Source organism: Salvelinus namaycush, chromosome 3, assembly GCF_016432855.1.
Source record: "Salvelinus namaycush isolate Seneca chromosome 3, SaNama_1.0, whole genome shotgun sequence".
NCBI classification, from domain to species: Eukaryota; Metazoa; Chordata; class Actinopteri; order Salmoniformes; family Salmonidae; genus Salvelinus; species Salvelinus namaycush.
This window is the reverse complement of record NC_052309.1, coordinates 43,660,975-43,678,478: the sequence shown is the minus strand read 5'-3', so window position 1 is coordinate 43,678,478 and position 17,504 is coordinate 43,660,975. Positions and strand designations below refer to the sequence as shown.

Sequence of the window (17,504 nt, the reverse complement as noted above, 5' to 3'; positions counted from 1 at the left end):
ACTGATTCAGTTCATTAAATTGTGTGGGAAACGCAAACCCTTTGAATAGCTGATGCCACAGAACAACTGAGGAAAATCAGTTCTCATTCATGTCAAACCTTCATACGACTACAGAGACAAAAACAAATTATAAACAAAATAAACAGACCTGGATTCAAATACTAATTGAAATCATTTCAAATTCTTTATCCGTACTTGATTGAGCTTGCCTGGTTAAATTGACCAATGGAACAGTCAAACTAGTGCAACTGCTCAAAGTATTTGAACGATTTCAAATACTATTTGAACCCAGGTCTGTAAACAACATCACATGAAATAGACAACACAAATAAAAGTTAAAAAAGACTCACCTCCGGGCTGGTTTGGGTGTGCCTCCCTCTTGAACTCTGGAGAGAGAAGATCACAGTCCCCGTCAACACACTTTCTACCGAGCCCAAATCCCGGAGGTCCTAAGGCATAGGTTGGAGAATTCCCCGTCTCCAAGCGGGGAATTCATACACCATAAGAGGACATTTTATTTCAATGAGGTAATAAATGATCAGAGAGACAAAGAAAGGGAGTTCAATGGCTCCAGTCTTCAGTATGTCACTGAGTGCTGTAGTAGAACAGATATGGCTCTGAGTATGATGGCTGGGTATGGGCTGTGTATCCCGGCACAATGGCCGAATGAGACTGTGACTGTGAGACAGCAGACTTTGCTGTCGACCGGTCATGTCGGATGATAACAAATGAGCTTGGCAGTGGACCAACACATCAGCAAAACGTTCTGCCTTGGAAGGCTTTTTCTGGGAAAGCTTGCTCCTTCCTCGGACCAATATTTCAGTGATCATGCAATTCACCCAGCATGAGATTTAGTGTGTGTCCCAAATGGCACACTATTCCCTATTTAGTGAACTACTTTTGACTATATAGGGAATGGGGTGCCATTTGGTTTGTAGACTTAGCGTAGATTTGTGTTGACCCAGAAGACAGTCCTGACTTCGATTAGATAAACTGTTCGAGATGAAAGGATGGTATAGATTAGAGTTTCTCAACCCTTAAACAGATTAGACATTCACTATATATTGACGAAACCATCACATTTGATTACAGCAGATCTGCCCTCTGTATTTCTACGTGGTATACTTCTCAATGGTCATGTAGGCTAAGTAACTAGCACATCATATGGAAAGGTGCTGTCACCAAGTCAATAAGCCTATCCTACTATAACCTCACTATGTAAACAATATGATTTTTGAGGGGGGGTAAACGCCAATGCAAGCAAAGAAATTATCATCATACAATTTGTATTTATTTTTTGTTGCATTGGTTGTAAAATACATTGATTCATGTTCTCGCTTACCTCATAGTTTAGTAAAAAAAAAAGTGCTAAAGAAAGGTCACGTGAAATAGGCTCATGGAGTCAATTGACTTCAATGGCCCCATTAGCCTGAATTCACCTCCATATTTAAGTTGTATATTTCCCAAAGTCTAATCAATACCTAGCTGTGTGTTTTACAGTAAGAGAGACACTATCAAAAGTGTATAGACCCTGTGGCCTGTGTGGTCTAACAGTTAGCACCGCGTAGTCGGCATGAGTTTGAATCCAACCCCTGACACCATGACCTTGTGCCCGCCCTTACCCGTCACTCTCACGCTCCTCCTCCTGCAATTGGTCCAGGGTGCAGGGGCTGAAATCAAAGTGGGTGCTGGTTGGGTGGGCCATCCTGTCCTGGGTGTCGCCTGGGTGGAGCCAGTCAGAGCTCAGTCTGGGCAGGGCGGAGGAGGGAGTGAGACCTGGAGAGGAGAGAACAAAGGAGGAGAGGAGAGGTCAGGGGCTGTATGTAAAAATAATCTCTGAGTAAGAGTGCTGATCTACAATCTGGTCCCAACTGGCCCTGTAATCTTATTTCCGTTGTGATCTAAAAGGCAAGACTGATCCTAAATCAACAGTCCTACTCAGACACTTGATATGGCCCCAGAGGGTAGTCCTCACATTAGAACAATAATCCAAAGGCAAAGGGGTAATGTCCCTCCCCAAGTGGATTAATAAAGTTCTATTCAATTCTACCAGGGTGAATGTTCCTCTCCATGTGAATTAATAAAGTTATATTCTACTCCACTTAAGTCCACATAAATCCAACAGGAGGCAATACGGTCCTAAGTAATATGGCGAAGGCTCACAGAAGTTTCTTCATTCGGAAGGTCAAACAAGATCTCCATTGAAGAGAAGCACGTTAGTCCACATTTACGCTTTGTTCATTGTTTTATCGTGTTTATCGATGGAACAAGCTCAAAAATCGAGATCCCCTTTAGTCGAAAAGCAGTGCAAGAAAGAATATCCGCACGACATATAGCAAGACGTTCAAAACTAAAATAGAGAGGGGTTGTTTCGACAGATCATATGCAGACAAAGACGACATGCGGACAAGAAGGCCGCCCCCCAATTAGGAATAAACAAGAAGAAACCAAAGAAGGCAATTATTTTCCAGAAGGCTGGGCCACTGTAAGACAGGCTAACCCAGTGTAATGAAGTCCTGACAACAAAGGCCAGGGAGCAAACTTGTCGGAGAGGAGGTAAGTGGACCACAGAACAAAGGCAAACAAACAGCGTGGGAGAGAGAGGGTGGGGTGGTGCATGGAAATATAGAGAGGAAGCCAGATGGAAGCAAGACATGGAGGGAGAGAGAGGGAGAGAGTTGACATTGGATGAGGTGAGTCCGCCCCTCAAATATATAGCAATTTGAGCACTTGGAAAAGCACTACAGCGCTATAACATAATCCTTTCCTTTTCCTTCTATCATTATTTGAGAAATTGGAGAGGAAAAGGCAAATAGGAAGAGAGAGTAAGGAGGAAAAGCATGGGGAAGAGACAAGGGGTCCTTACCCGAGTCAGAATCGCGTCCCATTGGGTCGGAGCCCTGGCTGGCTGGGGCACTGTGTGGGGGTGATGGGATGAAGGCCGAGGGGTGGGTGGCCACATCCGAGCCTGGATCCCTTGATTGGCTGCCGCGGGCCGAGGATTCTGGGTGATCGGGGATGCTTAAGATGGGCTGGGAGAGCTGCTTCTGGGGGCCCCGCTGCTTGTTCATCTCTATGGCCTTGCCGACTACACACACACACACACACACACACACACACACACAAGCAAACAAACAAGCAAACAGACACGCCCGCATTAAAATAAACTACAGTCAGTACTGTAGCTCACATAGCCATGGGCAATCCATGGTAATAAAGTTCATGATGCCATTGACCTTAACAATGGCCCCAGGACCAGTGGAAGCCAAATAGCGCCATACCTTCAAAGATCCACCACCATATTTTACCGTAGGTATGAGGTACTTTCCTGCATATGCTTCTGTTTTTCAACACCAAACCCATCACTGGTGTTTGTGTCCAAAGAGCTCTATTTTCATGTAATCTGACCATAGCGCCCCCAGGAGTTTGATAAATGTCATTGACACTTGGATTGGTACCTGTGCTATGGTCAGAGGATATGAAAATAGAGCTCTTTGGCCACAAACACCAATGATGGGTTTGGTGTTGAAAAACATCAGAAAACTACCTCATACCTACAGTACAATATAGTGGTGGATCTTTGATGTTACGGAGCCATTTTGCTTCCACTGAACCACAAGGAAAACATGTGGTTTAAATTGAATCAGCCAGTCCATAAGAGCAGACGAAGGATATCAAGGATCTGGAAAGATTCTGTTTTAACACACCCTGACCTGTTTCACCGGTCTTGTGCTTGTCTCCACCCCCCAACAGGTGTCTCCCATTTTCCCCCATTATCCTGTGTATTTAAACCTGCGTTTTTCCCGTTTTCCTGTTCTAAAGTTTTGTTTCTAGTCTTCCCGGTTCTGACCTTTCTGTCTGTCCTGAGCCTACCTGCCGTCCTGTACCTGCCTGACCTTCGGAACGCCAACCATCTGGTTTCGATACGGGAAGGAGACGAATGGAAGACAGCCTTTAACACTGCTAGCGGGCACTACGAGTACCTTGTGATGCCATTCGGACTGACCAACGCTACCAGTGTTCCAGGCCCTGGTCAACAATGTGCTCCGTGACATGTTGAACCGGTTTCTACCACGACGACATCGTTTTTTCCCCATTCAGCTCAAGAGCACGTCCTCCAGGGCCTCCTGGAGAAACAGCTTTTTGCGAAAGCAGAGAATTGTGAATTCCATCGCGCCAGCATCTCCTTGCTAGGATACCTCATCGCTGCAGGAAATATTCAAATAATTCTGACAAGGTGAGAGCGGTGGTGGATTGGCCTCAACCCACATCCAGAGTGCAGCTGCAATGTTTCCTTGGGTTTGCTAACTGCTACTGCCGCTTCGTCCGGGGTTACAGAACCCTGGCTTCCCCCTTCTCAGAACTCACCTCTCCCAAGGTTCTGTTCACGTGGTCTCCAGCAGCTGACCGGGTGTTTTTGGACCTCAAGCATCAATTCACTACAGCTCCCATCTTAATCCATCCGGACCCGTCCCGTCAGGTTGTGGTGGAGGGCTACGTCTCGGATGTCAGCGTGGGGGCCGTCCTGTCCGCGTCCTGCCCAAGACTAAAAGCTGCTTCCCTGCGCTTTCCTTTCCTATCGTCTTTACCCCGCTGACAGGAACTATGACGTGTGAAGTCAAGAACTACTCACAGTTAGGACGGCGTTGGAGGAGTGTTGGCACCGGTTAGAGGGGCGGAACATCCATTCTTAGTGTGGACTGACCATGGAATATCTCTGCACCGCCAAGCGCCTCAACTCAGGCTCAATGGGCCCTGTTATTCACTTGTTTTAATTTTACTCTCCTACCGCCCTGGGCCCAAGATTGTGAAGCCTGTCGCGCTCTCACGCATGTATAGCCCCCCTGCTACACCATCTGACCCAGAGACCATCCTCCCTACCTCCTGTCTAGCGGCTGCACTCATCTGGGGTATAGAAAGCCTGGTCCGTAAGGGGGGCCCGGCTAACTGGATGTTTGTCCCGTTTCCCGGTCCTGGAATGAGCACATTCGTCTAGACTTACCTGCCATTCTGGCTGCCGTCGGACCCTGGCTTTCGTCCGACAATGTTTTTGGTGGCTCACCATGGTTCCTGACGTCTCCGCATTTGTTGCGGCCTGCACTGTGTGTGAGCAGAATAAGAATCTGCGGCAAGCTCCGGCTGGCCTCCTTCAACCACTCCCTGTTCCTCACCACCCCTGGTCCCATATATCCCTGGACTTCGTCACTGGTCTTCCTCAGTCAGATGGCAACACCACCAATCAATCTATCTTTTCAGACTGTTACGAGTATTTATCTGGTCAATATGTAAGTGTATTATGTCTGTAACAGTGTGTTATATGTGAAAATGTGATTGTATTATAAATTGTATTTTAATGTTTAAGGACTCTTGGAAGATTAGTCCAAAATGAGGACTAAAAGAGATCCTAATAAAATCAAATCAACCATCCTAACGGTGGTGGACAAAGCCGCCCATTTTATTCCCATTACCAAGTTACCCTCAGCCAAGGAGATGGCCCAGCTCATGGTGCAGCACGTCTTCCGAATCCATGCACTCTCGGGTCGACATGGTCGCCGATCGCGGTACTCAGTTTTCGTCCTGGTTATGGAAGGCGTTCTGCACCCTCATTGGGTCGTCGGCCAGCCTGTATTCCGGTCAGTCAGAGCGAGCCAAATCAGGACCTGGAGACGGCTCTTTGTTGGCTCATCTCCGCCAACCCCACCACCTGGAACCAGCAACTTGTGTGGGTGGAATATGCCCGCAACACCATTCCCTGCTCTGCCACTGGTCTCTCGCCCTTTGAGTGTTTCTTGGGATATCAGCCCCCGGTCTTCCCTGACCAAGAGGAAGAAGTCAGCATACCATCTGCCCAGATTTTTGTCCACCGCTGTCACCGTACCTGGAAGATAGCCCAGTCCGCTCTTCTCAAGACCACCTCCAGGTATCGGTGACAGGTGGGTCGCCATCAGACCCCTGCTCCCCGTTATTGTCTCGGGCAGAGGGCATGGCTTTCCACTCGGGATCTACACCTCCGGGTGGAGTCCCGTAAACTTTCCCCCCCGTTTTATCGGCCCTTTCCCTATCTCTAAAATCCTTAGCCCTTCTGCTGTTCGTCTTCTGTTGCCCCGCACCCTCTATATACATCCCACTTTTCATGTGTCGAGGAATAAACCTCTGTCTCACAGCCCTTTGTTTCCAGGCCCAACCCTCTCCCCTGTCTCATCGACGACCATCCGGCATACACGGTGAGGCGCCTCCTGAGTGTTCAACCTGGGGGCAGGGGATTCCAGTTCCTGGTTGACTGGGAGGGTTATGGCCCGGAGGAGAGGTGCTGGGTCTCCACTATGAATATCCTGGACCCAGCCCTCATCACTGAGTTCCACTGCCGGCACCCCGGTCAACCAGGTGTGTGTCCGAGTTGGACACCAGGTGGCGCACCTACGGGGGGGGGGGGTACTGTTACACCCTGATCGGTTTCACCTGTCTTGTGCTTGTCTCCACCCCTCACCAGGTATCTCCCATTTTTCCCCATTATCCCCTGTGTATTTAGGTCTTGTCAGGTCGTACCAGCGTGCTTCAAGTTTTCAAGTTTTGTTTCTAGTCTTCCCGGTTCTGACCTTTCTGCCTGAAAGTATGCATCTTATAAGTAGTTTTACATAAACCTTATATGTCTGAACTCAGAATCAAAGTTTTCACAAAAAATAACATGGTCACTGTGGTAGAACGTTTATTTTGATTGCCGATTTTCTGCATTTATTAAAAGTCCCATCAGGTAGACGGATTTCAGATGTGTCCACATAAACAGGATTATTAGGGATATTGTTAATCTTGCAAAGCATCTAAAAGTTTTAAACTATTATATTAACCTGACTATCCACAATAATCACAGTGTTGTTATTCTCGCAAGGAGAGGGTGCAAAAGTATTGAAAACAGGGGTGCCAAAAATTGACCCCTATCTTTTTGAGATTTGTTGTTATTTGTTAATCAAAATCTCTTTCTCTGAGCAGTTGTATTAGTATAAAATAATATAATTTCCCAATTTTTGGAGCATACAATATACGTAGCTCAATATTTGCATTTATTTTATACAGCATTTTTTGCTAATCTTTATCAAGTGACAATAATTATGGACCTGACTATATATATATATATATATATATATATATATATATATATATATATATATATATATATATATATATACACACATACATACACACACAGTGTATATATACACACATACATACACACACAGTATATATGGTGGGAGCAGCACAATGTAATGGGGAGCTGACTCACAGCTCCAGACAGGCACTTCCTGCTGCGGAAGTTCACAATCTCTTTACAGCGCTGGATGTAACAACACCACTGGCGTCTGTCCGCAGTACAATACCAGGACACATTCCACCGAACTAAGTTAAAATATCAACACTTCCATACTACTGGTGATGTATTGGCCATGCATGCAAAGTAGTATACTAGTGGGGATATTGGGACATAGGGATGTGGTCTTGTTTTTCTAAATCTTTTAAATCTTTTTTTATTTTATTTTTTACTTCAAGACATAATGGTCTAGGTAGGCTGGCAGATTGTCTTCATATTTGCGTTACGACATTACTGTTTCTTGTAGGACAAATATTTTAAAGAGTAAATGTGGCCTTTTTAAGTGGATTCCTCTCAGGGTTTGGGTCAATTACACTTCAATTCAGTAAAATCAAGAAGTGAACTCAAATTGAAACGCAGAACTTTCTCAATGCTTTTCTATGAGGAAAATCCTAATTTCAGTTTACTTCCTGAATTGACTGAATCTAAATGGAATCGTTGAGAATCTCAAAAGAAGTTCAATAGTTTTTTCATCTTCTTTTTTACAATGATTAGTTTGAGATTCAGGCTCTGTAGTAGTGTATTCAGGCTCAGTAGTAATATTATATCTCAACTTCATATATGACGTCACTACAGAGCCTGTAACGCATCTCAAACTAACCATTGTGTTTTTTTTGTTCCACACTGGTGCTGCACACTAGGAGGGAGCACTTTGTAGTCTTCTACACTTACTTGAAGTGGAGTCCACACGGCTGGGCCGACGAGGAGGGCCGAGGATGCTGGGAAAACGAGGCTTCTTCACCTTATCCTCCCCCTCTTTCTCAGTTTTGATGCTCTTCTGCTCCATAGAACAAAACAAATTCAAACCACCCAGTCAGAGAATTTAAAGCTGGGCCAAATTTAGTAGGCAAACGTTGTGGAACGTTGCAGATAGACATTTCATGAATAGAGCTGATGTGATTCCTTATTCTACATTACACATTCTACATGTCAGAGAGACATGTTTGTTCTATGCTATATTACTATCTGAACATTGCCCAACATCACGGCCTGCTGAATGCTGCCCTGGAAAGCTGTTAACAAGTGGGCCAAAATGTTACCGTGCTTGGTACCAAGAAAGACCTCACACCAAGAAGTGTGAGTAAAACAGTGCCACCATGGGAAGAAACAGAATGATTTATGCTACATCAAATGTGAAGTTTCTACAAGCAGTAAAGGACTACAGTATTGTACTGAAATGCATAATTGATGCGTCTAGGTGTGTGGGTGTTGTACCTTGATCTTGGGCAGGAAGTTGATGCGGACTCGTTTGGGCTCTAGGCTACGAGGTTCCTTCACTTTAACTCCCAGGTGTTTCATATATGTGAGGATAACATACTGCATAGTAGTGCTGGAACACAACACAATACACTATTAAAGGGATTCTCTGGTACTTTTGTATACTTTTTAGCCAGTAGTTCTGAAAGTAGCGCTCACGAGCCAAAAGTGGTTTTAGAAAATTGCGTACTATGTCACAAACTCAGCAAAAAAAGAAACGTCCCTTTTTCAGGACCCCGTCTTTTAAAGATAATTTGTAAAAATCCAAATGATTTCACAGATCTTCATTGTAAAGGGTTTAAACACTGTTTCCCATGCTTGTTCAATGAACCATAAACAATTAATGAACATGCACCTGTGGAACGGTCATTAAGACACTAACAGCTTACAGACGGTAGGCAATTAAGGTCACAGTTATGAAAACTTAGGACACTAAAGAGGCCTTTCTACTTGGTCCCTGCTCATCTGCGTGAACATGCCTTAGAAATGCTGCAAGGAGGCATGAGGACTACAGATGTGGCCAGGGCAATAAATTGCAATGTCCGTACTGTGAGACGCCTAAGACAGCGTTACAGGGAGACAAGACGGACAGCTGAACGTCCTCGCAGTGGCAGACCACGTGTAACAACACTTGCACAGGATCGGTACATCTGAACATCACACCTGTGGGACAGGTGCAGGATGGCAACAACAACTGCCCGAGTTACACCAGGAACGCACAATCCCTCCATCAGTGCTCAGACTGTCCGCAATAGGCTGAGAGGCTGGACTGACGGCTTGTAGGCCTGTTGTAAGGCAGGTCCTCACCAGACATCACCGGCAACAACGTTGCCTATGGGCACGAACCCACCGTCGCTGGACCAGACAGGACTGGCAAAAAGTGCTCTTCACTGACGAGTCGTGGTTTTGTCTCACATGGGGGGATGGTCGGATTTGCGTTTACCGTTGAAGAAATGAGCGTTACACCAAGGCCTGTACTCTGGAGTGGGATCAATTTGGAGGTGGAGGGTCCATCATGGTCTGGGGCTGTGTGTCACAGCATCAACGGACTGAGCTTGGTGTCATTGCAGGCAATCTCAATGCTGTGCGTTACAGGGAAGACATCCTCCTCCCTCATGTGGTACCCTTCCTGCAGGCTCATTCTGACATGACCCTCCAGCATGACAATGCCACAGCCATACTGCTTGTTCTGTGTGTGATTTCCTGCAAGACAGGAATGTCAGTGTTCTGCCATGGCCATCGAAGAGCCCGGATCTCAATCCCATTGAGCACGTCTGGGACCTGTTGGATCGGAGGGTGAGGGCTAGGTCCATTCTCTCCAGAAATGTCCGGGAACTTGCAGGTGCTTTGGTGGAAGAGTGGGGTGACGTCTCACAGCAAGAACTGGCAAATCTGGTGCAGTCCATGAGGAGATGATGCACTGCAGTGCTTAATGTAGCTGGTGGCCACACCAGATACTGACTGTTACTTTTGATTTTGACCCCCCTTTGTTCAGGGACACATTATTCCATTTCTGTTAGTCACATGTCTGTGGAACTTGTTCAGTTTATGTCTCAGTTGTTGAATCGTGTTATGTTCATACAAATATCTACACATGTTAAGTTTGCTGAAAATAAACGCAGTTGCAGTGAGGACATTTCTTTGCTGAGTTCATGTGCACCATGTCATTGCTTTCTCTCTTGTTCTGCTGCTGGTGCATCATGTGTATCTTGCTACTCACTCTAATGGCGAGGGGCTGAAGCTCATTGGTTGAACTCAAAATGCTAGGGGGCTGGCCCACATGGGGGAAAATAGTGTAGCACATCTTCCAGAAAAACAGTTGCTTTGAAACTAGGGATTTTGTGGCTAATTGAAGTAAGACAATAATTCTGCTCATAGATTATGCATGTATGAACTACACATTGACACATTCAGCCCAAAGCGGGAGGTTTAAAAAATAAATACTTAGTCGCCAAAGGAACATGTCTTTAATTAACTGTTAATATTACCATAAATACACTTTCAATTAACATTAAAGGTCCAGTACAGCCGTCTTGATCTTAATAATATGAAATCATTTACGATCATTCAACCATCATATTGATTAGCTGCAATAATATTTATACTTTTTAAAAGAAAGTCTCATGATACATAAATGTCTCTCAAGGCTCTTTGAAAACAGTCATAATATGACACGTTATCAATCACTAGAAGTACATTTGGGGAAAATCTAATGAAAAGCTTAGGACACGTTTCTTCAATCCTGACCTGATCAGTTTTTACTATCACCGTATTCTTCAATACGATTCATTATCTCAGAACAGGGTCGAGTTCATAAGGGAGTGCAACCGAAAATAAAATTGTATTTTTGCATTGGACAAGACCAGGTAGTCCCTTGCCATTTCAGTCAGTTCTCTTCCATTTGGTGCCTAACGAACAAGACCCAGGACTAACTGAAAGTGTGTAGTACCACAGATCTCCAGCAGATAGAGTGAGAGGACTCTATGATAACCACTGCTGGCAGACTCTCAGGATGCATCCTAAATGGCACCCTATTCCATATATAGCGCAATACTTTTGGGTAAAAGTAACCTGTGCCACGCCAACAGCTTTTCTCACAGGATGGATACACAACATGCTGATGGAATTCATGGAACTCAATATACTTTAAAATGATTAAAACCAAATCGAAACTATGTAGAAATTATAAGGACCTGCATTCATACAGTTTCTTGACTGTGTCCAGCTTGCTAATAATCACTGAATAGAGTATTAAACCAAGTATCAGAGAACATGATTCCAATACACTTTAACTTCAGAACAGGGCCCGCATTCACAAAGCATCTGATAGTAGGGGTGCTGATCTAGGATCAGGTCCCCCTGTCAATATAATAATATTCATTATTATCCAAAAGAGGTTAAATTATCTTAGATCAGCATTCCTACTCAGAGAATACTGGCCCAGATAAAGTATGTGTGATTCACCTTGACCTTCACGAGTAATTGAACACATACATTTACATTTTAGTCATTCAGCAGAAACTCTTATCCAGAGTGATTTACAGCAGCATTTTGGATTAAGTGACTTGCTCAAGGGCACATTGATCGATTTTTCACCTAGTTGGCTCAGGGATTCGAACCATCAACCTTTCAGTTACTGGCCCAACGCTCTTAACCGTTAGGCTACCTGCCGCCCCAACCCTGCTACAACCCCAGTATGACAACACACACAATCAACACCGCTACTTCCACTGTCTAGAGTAAACTCTAGCATGACAGCAGACCTATCAAGTCTTATTCTGACATCATGTGGTTATAGTTAGATGGAACATAGAAAAATCCCACTTCTTACCACTTCTCCTCTTCTGTGGGCTGTGACGTCAGCCTGGAAGGATAAAAACACACTCAGGGTGAACTGACGCTCACACACAGCTTCCCTTCTGCTACAAAAAGACACATGTGAAGTCTGCTGGTGTAATGGTAATACAGTTCCATTAGCCTATGGGTTTATGTCAGGGATGGGCAACTTTGATAGGGGTGGGGGCCACAAAAGAATCTGAACTCATCATGAGGGGCCGCAGTGGCTCGCGGGTCTGCGTACCCACATCCATAACCGCATATGCAGTCAGAGCTGGCACTAGACATTTTGGGGCGCTAAGGGAATTTTTTTTGAGGAGGCCAACATTTTAATGGCCCCCCTCTTGACAGCAGAGAGAAAAAAGTTAATTTCCTGCAAGTCTTCACATTTTTCAATAGGGTGGAGAGAAATGTTTGCAGTTTTTAATATGATATCTGAGTGAGAGTGGCTAAAAAAATCAATGGGGGCCCCCATTCAACCATGATTACTACAAGTTTAGATCGCTGGCTAGACTAACTTACTAGTCCCCAAAATTTTGGGCTGTGCTGACATGCTAACATGGGCTAATTGAGTGACTATCAGTGACTGACATAACAAGAGAAAAACTGCTGATGCACAAACAAATTTTGAAATTGCACCTGGTGTATTCTACTATTCAAACTCACTACAGTAAGTAGACACACCGACTGAGGATTTTTCTCTTATCAAAAAACACCCCAAAAGCCAGGCTATCCTATCTATCTACAGCCCTGTAATCTGTCCAGTTCGGAGTGTTTGAGGCCCGGAGAACAGAGACACGTAAGCACTCACTGACCTGGAAATAACCACCAGAATGGCTGTGTGTGTGTGTCTGTGTAACTGGAGACAACACACTTTTGTACTCTAACCTACACCTTATGCCATTACTAGACTAGATAATCCTTATGGAGCTGATAACGTCATGCTACTGTGTGTGTAGTGGCATGTGTGTGTGTGTGACAAATAATGTGTGTGTAAGAAAGAATGAGCAATTGTACACTACACTCGCCTCCTGTCTATCTCAAAGGGTAAGTGGAACACAGAGACAACAGCTTTCTTCAACCTGACTCTTGTGCCATGTTGTCATTCAATAATCTTGATGATGCTGGTAACGTCTGTGTATGTATGTATGTGTGTGTGTGTGTGTGTGTGTGTGTGTGTGTGTGTGTGTGTGTGTGTGTGTGTGTGTGTGTGTGTGTGTGTGTGTGTGTGTGTGTGTTGGCGCGCGCGTCCTGTGTCCCTGTGTGTGTGTACATGTATTTCAGAGACTTACAAGACGTCCTCTATCTTGGAGATGATATGTTCGGCACAGGAGCGTTCTCTATCCAGCGCCACGCGGTCTCTCACCCTCTCTGTGTCCAGTTTAGCCAGCTCCCCCTCTGCCAAGGTCAGACCCATGCTGCGCTTCTGCCTGTAGACACATACAGGCAGACACACACAGATGAATAGACAAAAACAGGCAGACACACAGACAGATACGAACGCGCACACACATACAAATGATTAATCCATGCATTAATTATGTGCACATCATCTTTGAGAAGTGAGTGTGTGCACGTGTGTGTTTGTAGTTTGCATTTATGGTGTATGTGTGGATTTGTAAATATACTAAATATAATCACATCACCAAATAATTTATTAAAACACTATTTTGCAAAGAAGGTCTACAGTAGCCACAACAGCACTCTGTAGGGTAGCACTGTGGTGTAGTCGGAGGACAGATAGCTTCCGTCCTCCTCTGGGCACATTGACTTCAATACAAAACCTAGGAGGCTCATGGTGCTCACCCCTTTTCATAGACTTATACAGTAATTATAATGTCTTGCAGCATGAACTGACATGTTGTCCACCCAATCAAAGGATCAGATAATTAATCTTGTACTGAAAGCATAAGCTACAGCTAGCTAGCACTGTAGTGCATACAATGTGGTGAGTAGTTGACTCAAAGAGAGAAAGACAATAGTTGAACAGTTTTGAACAAATACATTTCTTCCAAAATGAAGGAGAAGCAAGAGGAAAAAAAATATATAGAGATGTAATTTTTTTCACTTTCAGTTTCACTTACTTATCTAGCAAATGCAGCTAGCTAGTTTAGCCTACTGAAACACCCTGCTCAAACAGAGGGATGCTATGTTAGCTAGCTGGCTATGAGGTCAAGGTAAGCTTCAGGTTTTACGCTGTAGTAACTGATTACTGCCTGATTGTAGCAGGTTTACTAACGAGTTAGTTCTAATAGCTATGCTGACTATGACGTTACTTTAGCTAATATGGTGACAACGATGTAGGCTGTGTGTAGTGGTTTGGCTTGGAAAGGTTTTTTCCTGGTCACATACAGCTGATGTGTTGTGCATTGAAGTCCACAAGTGAAGGGAAGAGGTGAGAGGAGGAGAGCGCATAGATGCGAGAAGGAATACAACGTGACTGTGTTTACGCGTGATCAGGGGTGTATTCATTCTGCCGATGCTGTTCAAAAAAAATTTATTAAACGGAACAGAATGTGAATAAAATATTTGTATTTGTCCAATAGAAACTCAAATTTGCAACTGTTGGACTAATGATTACATCCTATATCAGCCAGATGCGGGCAAGAGTGAGCAAGGTGGTATTGAATTTCACTGTCTGTCCATGTGTCACTGGTTCTCACCTCAAATTTGTCTCACGACCTGTGTGCACCTATGTTGTAAACTTTCATTCATAGGCTAGGTTGAAGCAACCTCATGATGGGTCGAGGGAAAATGTTAGTATCATGTTGTAGCCTAAACCTATTGCTGTTACATTGAACTGGGTGAATGGAATTTATTATTATAATTATTTATTATCTATGCATAGTCACTTCACCCCCACCCACATGTAAAAATTACCTCATCTTCTTGAACTGCACTGTTGGTTAAGGGCTTGTATGTAAGCATTTCAAGTTAAAGTCTACTCTTCTTGTATTCGGCTCATGTGACAAAGTTTGATTTGAATATGAATGACAGTCATCCAATATGCTGTAATAGAAATAAGGCCATGCTCATGAAAAAAAAATGTCGTCCCTCATCTTAAACGGCACTGACCGCCACTGGTGTACATGTGTCTGTCTAAATGCGTGTGTGTGTGTGACCTGAAGTCCTCTAGGTTCCCCTGGATGTCTGGTAGCAGTGTGTCCTGTAGCAGCTGTGTGTACTGTCTGTGTAGCTCCTCTGGGATCAGCTCAGGTCTCCGCCGATCTGGGAACACACAACAGCATGTTAGCCCACACACACACACACACATAGTCTCAAGCTGTCTTCCTTTTTTGGAAACGTTCTAATCAATTACACTAGACGATACACTACTGTATTGCTATAACTGTTGCTAAACTTATACAAGACCTGAAAGGAGTATGTGAAAACAAAAATAGTTGAAACAGCTTACCTAGTTCAGAGGCAATAGACTCAGGCACAGCTACTTTCAGATTCTGCAAGGGAAAAAGAGTCAAATATCTAACCAAAAAAAAAGAATAGAGACTTTCAGCAATTCAACCCCAACAAACACAAATATAATTTCCTTTGCCTCCAACATAGCAGATAAAGACTGTACATTTAACAGAATACTAAGCATCTTGCAGATCAGCAGAAGCACACCGTTAGTAAAGGAACTTGGCTGTTCAGACACACTCACACCTAGTGGACAAAGATTCCTCAAGCAACATCAGGAAGACTGGAGAAAAGATATAAGAGCAGAAGCGAGGAAAAAAAGAGGATCTGATGGATGGTGCTGGGGTTTTAATTCACACACGCTAGTAATGTGCGGGTTGACTCATAACCCGCAGGCCCTGCGGTTATATCCGCGGGGCCGGTTTAGGGTCATGAAATACTATGTGGATGAAGGGTGGGTGGCTGGCAGGTTGAATAAAGAGAAAACAATACGTTAAAAAGTCCATAAATGTATCATTCTTATGCAATTTATATCTATAGGCTACATTTCTTTAATTATGTGACACTATCTGGTACCAGTGCATAAGCCTAAGATTTAGGGCCTAACAGTACGTGCATCAAATAGCCTGCAGGCCAATCGCCAAATACTTTTGGGAACGGGCAGAAAAAGTTAACGTCAATCCACGGCCGCTAAAAAAGAACTTAGTCTTTAATTGAATAAGAAAAAAGCTGAGAAATGGAGAGTTGCAAATAAAGTGAAGGGAGGGCCAGAAAAATAATGTTTGGAAAAGATTTGGTTAAGTGGTAGAAGAGGATGATAGCATTGCCGGCTATGTTATGTGTGATGATTGTGACGTGCTGTACAAATTCGACAGTCAGAAGACAGGGACTTCAAGTAGGCCTATGGAACGTCAAGGAAACTATAGCCTACTGTTCAGATCGGTTAAATGGAAAATGAAATCAGGACACTGATTGCAGGTCTATAACCTCTAACATAGTGTTAATATTTTTATTTGATTGAACCTTTATTTAACTAGACAAGTCAGTTAAGAACAAATTCGTATTTACAATGACACCCTAACCCGGACGACGCTGGGACAATTGTGCACTGCCCTATGGGACTCCCAATCACGGCCGGTTGTGATACAGCCTGGAATCGAAACAGGGTCTGTAGTGACGCCTCTAGCACTGAGATGCAGTGCCTTAGACCGCTACGCCACTCAGGATCCTACAGAAGTAAGCGTTTCTTGCAGTAAAATTATATACCAAAAGTAGGCAAAAACAATGTACTCTGGAACAGCAGTGGAGAAATATGATTTCTTTCTTTCAGCATCTCGAGAAAATGTGAATGCACAGTTAGATACCGTCTGTAGAGGTGCTATCTTTATCAGCAGCTGATAGTATTTCAACCACACATAAAATATGCATCCAAGCCAAACTGAAATCTTATCAGAACATGTTGGGTCGTTTTCACAGCTTTCTATTTCCTTACAACCGGTCAAACTGATGTAATTTGAACATTTTGTCCAGAAAATCATAGGTGCGGGGGAGCTGTCACTGTGGGACGTTACGTGTGTTGCTTAAGAGCACAACGGCAGGCAATGACATCTAGGGTTTGATACCAGCAACCCTCCGATTGCCAGCTCATCTCCTGCCAGATTTTCCCCGTCGGATCCGGAGATTCGAACTGGAAACCTTCTGGTTGCAGGCTCGCCTCTCTAACCGCCAGTTTGTTTGTATGCATGTGTAATGGCATGCGTCCATGCGTGCCTTTGCGTGTGCTCCCACATAATGTATGGGTACATGTGTGTCTTACCGCTGCTCGGTCCATAAAGAAAGTATAGAAATCCGTGAAGATCCGTCTGGTCTCTTTGGAGTTGGTCTGCTTGTACAGGTCGGCGTAAAGGTAGCACAGCTAGGAGAGGACAAGGACAACGTTAGGTCTTAAATACTGACCAATGTCTTCTTGGGTCAAACCACCAAAGTGCTAGAGAGTAACTGCTGTACCCTATTAGAAAAAAATTGTTTATTAGGGATGCAAAATGTCCCCATATTTTCTGGATTTTAATTTTATTTTGGGACAGTTACCAGAATTTTGTACACCTAGGGCTCTATTTTAACAACCCTAACG

At 44.1% G+C, this 17,504-nt stretch overlaps 1 protein-coding gene across 1 annotated transcript in view; it reads right to left on the bottom strand.

Annotated features, from left to right (window-relative positions):
- LOC120043885 (rho guanine nucleotide exchange factor 12-like) overlaps positions 1-17,504 on the bottom strand; it is a 67,356-nt gene that overhangs the window by 24,260 nt on the left and 25,592 nt on the right. Inside the window, exons 12-21 of the mRNA XM_038988489.1 lie at positions 17,190-17,288; positions 15,372-15,414; positions 15,079-15,184; positions 13,249-13,386; positions 11,952-11,984; positions 8,579-8,693; positions 8,036-8,141; positions 2,867-3,088; positions 1,623-1,776; positions 351-386 (exon numbers count right to left, since the gene is read on the bottom strand). Of these exons, the coding sequence (XP_038844417.1) occupies positions 351-386; positions 1,623-1,776; positions 2,867-3,088; positions 8,036-8,141; positions 8,579-8,693; positions 11,952-11,984; positions 13,249-13,386; positions 15,079-15,184; positions 15,372-15,414; positions 17,190-17,288 (1,052 nt within the window). The remainder of the gene's footprint in view (positions 1-350; positions 387-1,622; positions 1,777-2,866; positions 3,089-8,035; positions 8,142-8,578; positions 8,694-11,951; positions 11,985-13,248; positions 13,387-15,078; positions 15,185-15,371; positions 15,415-17,189; positions 17,289-17,504) is intronic.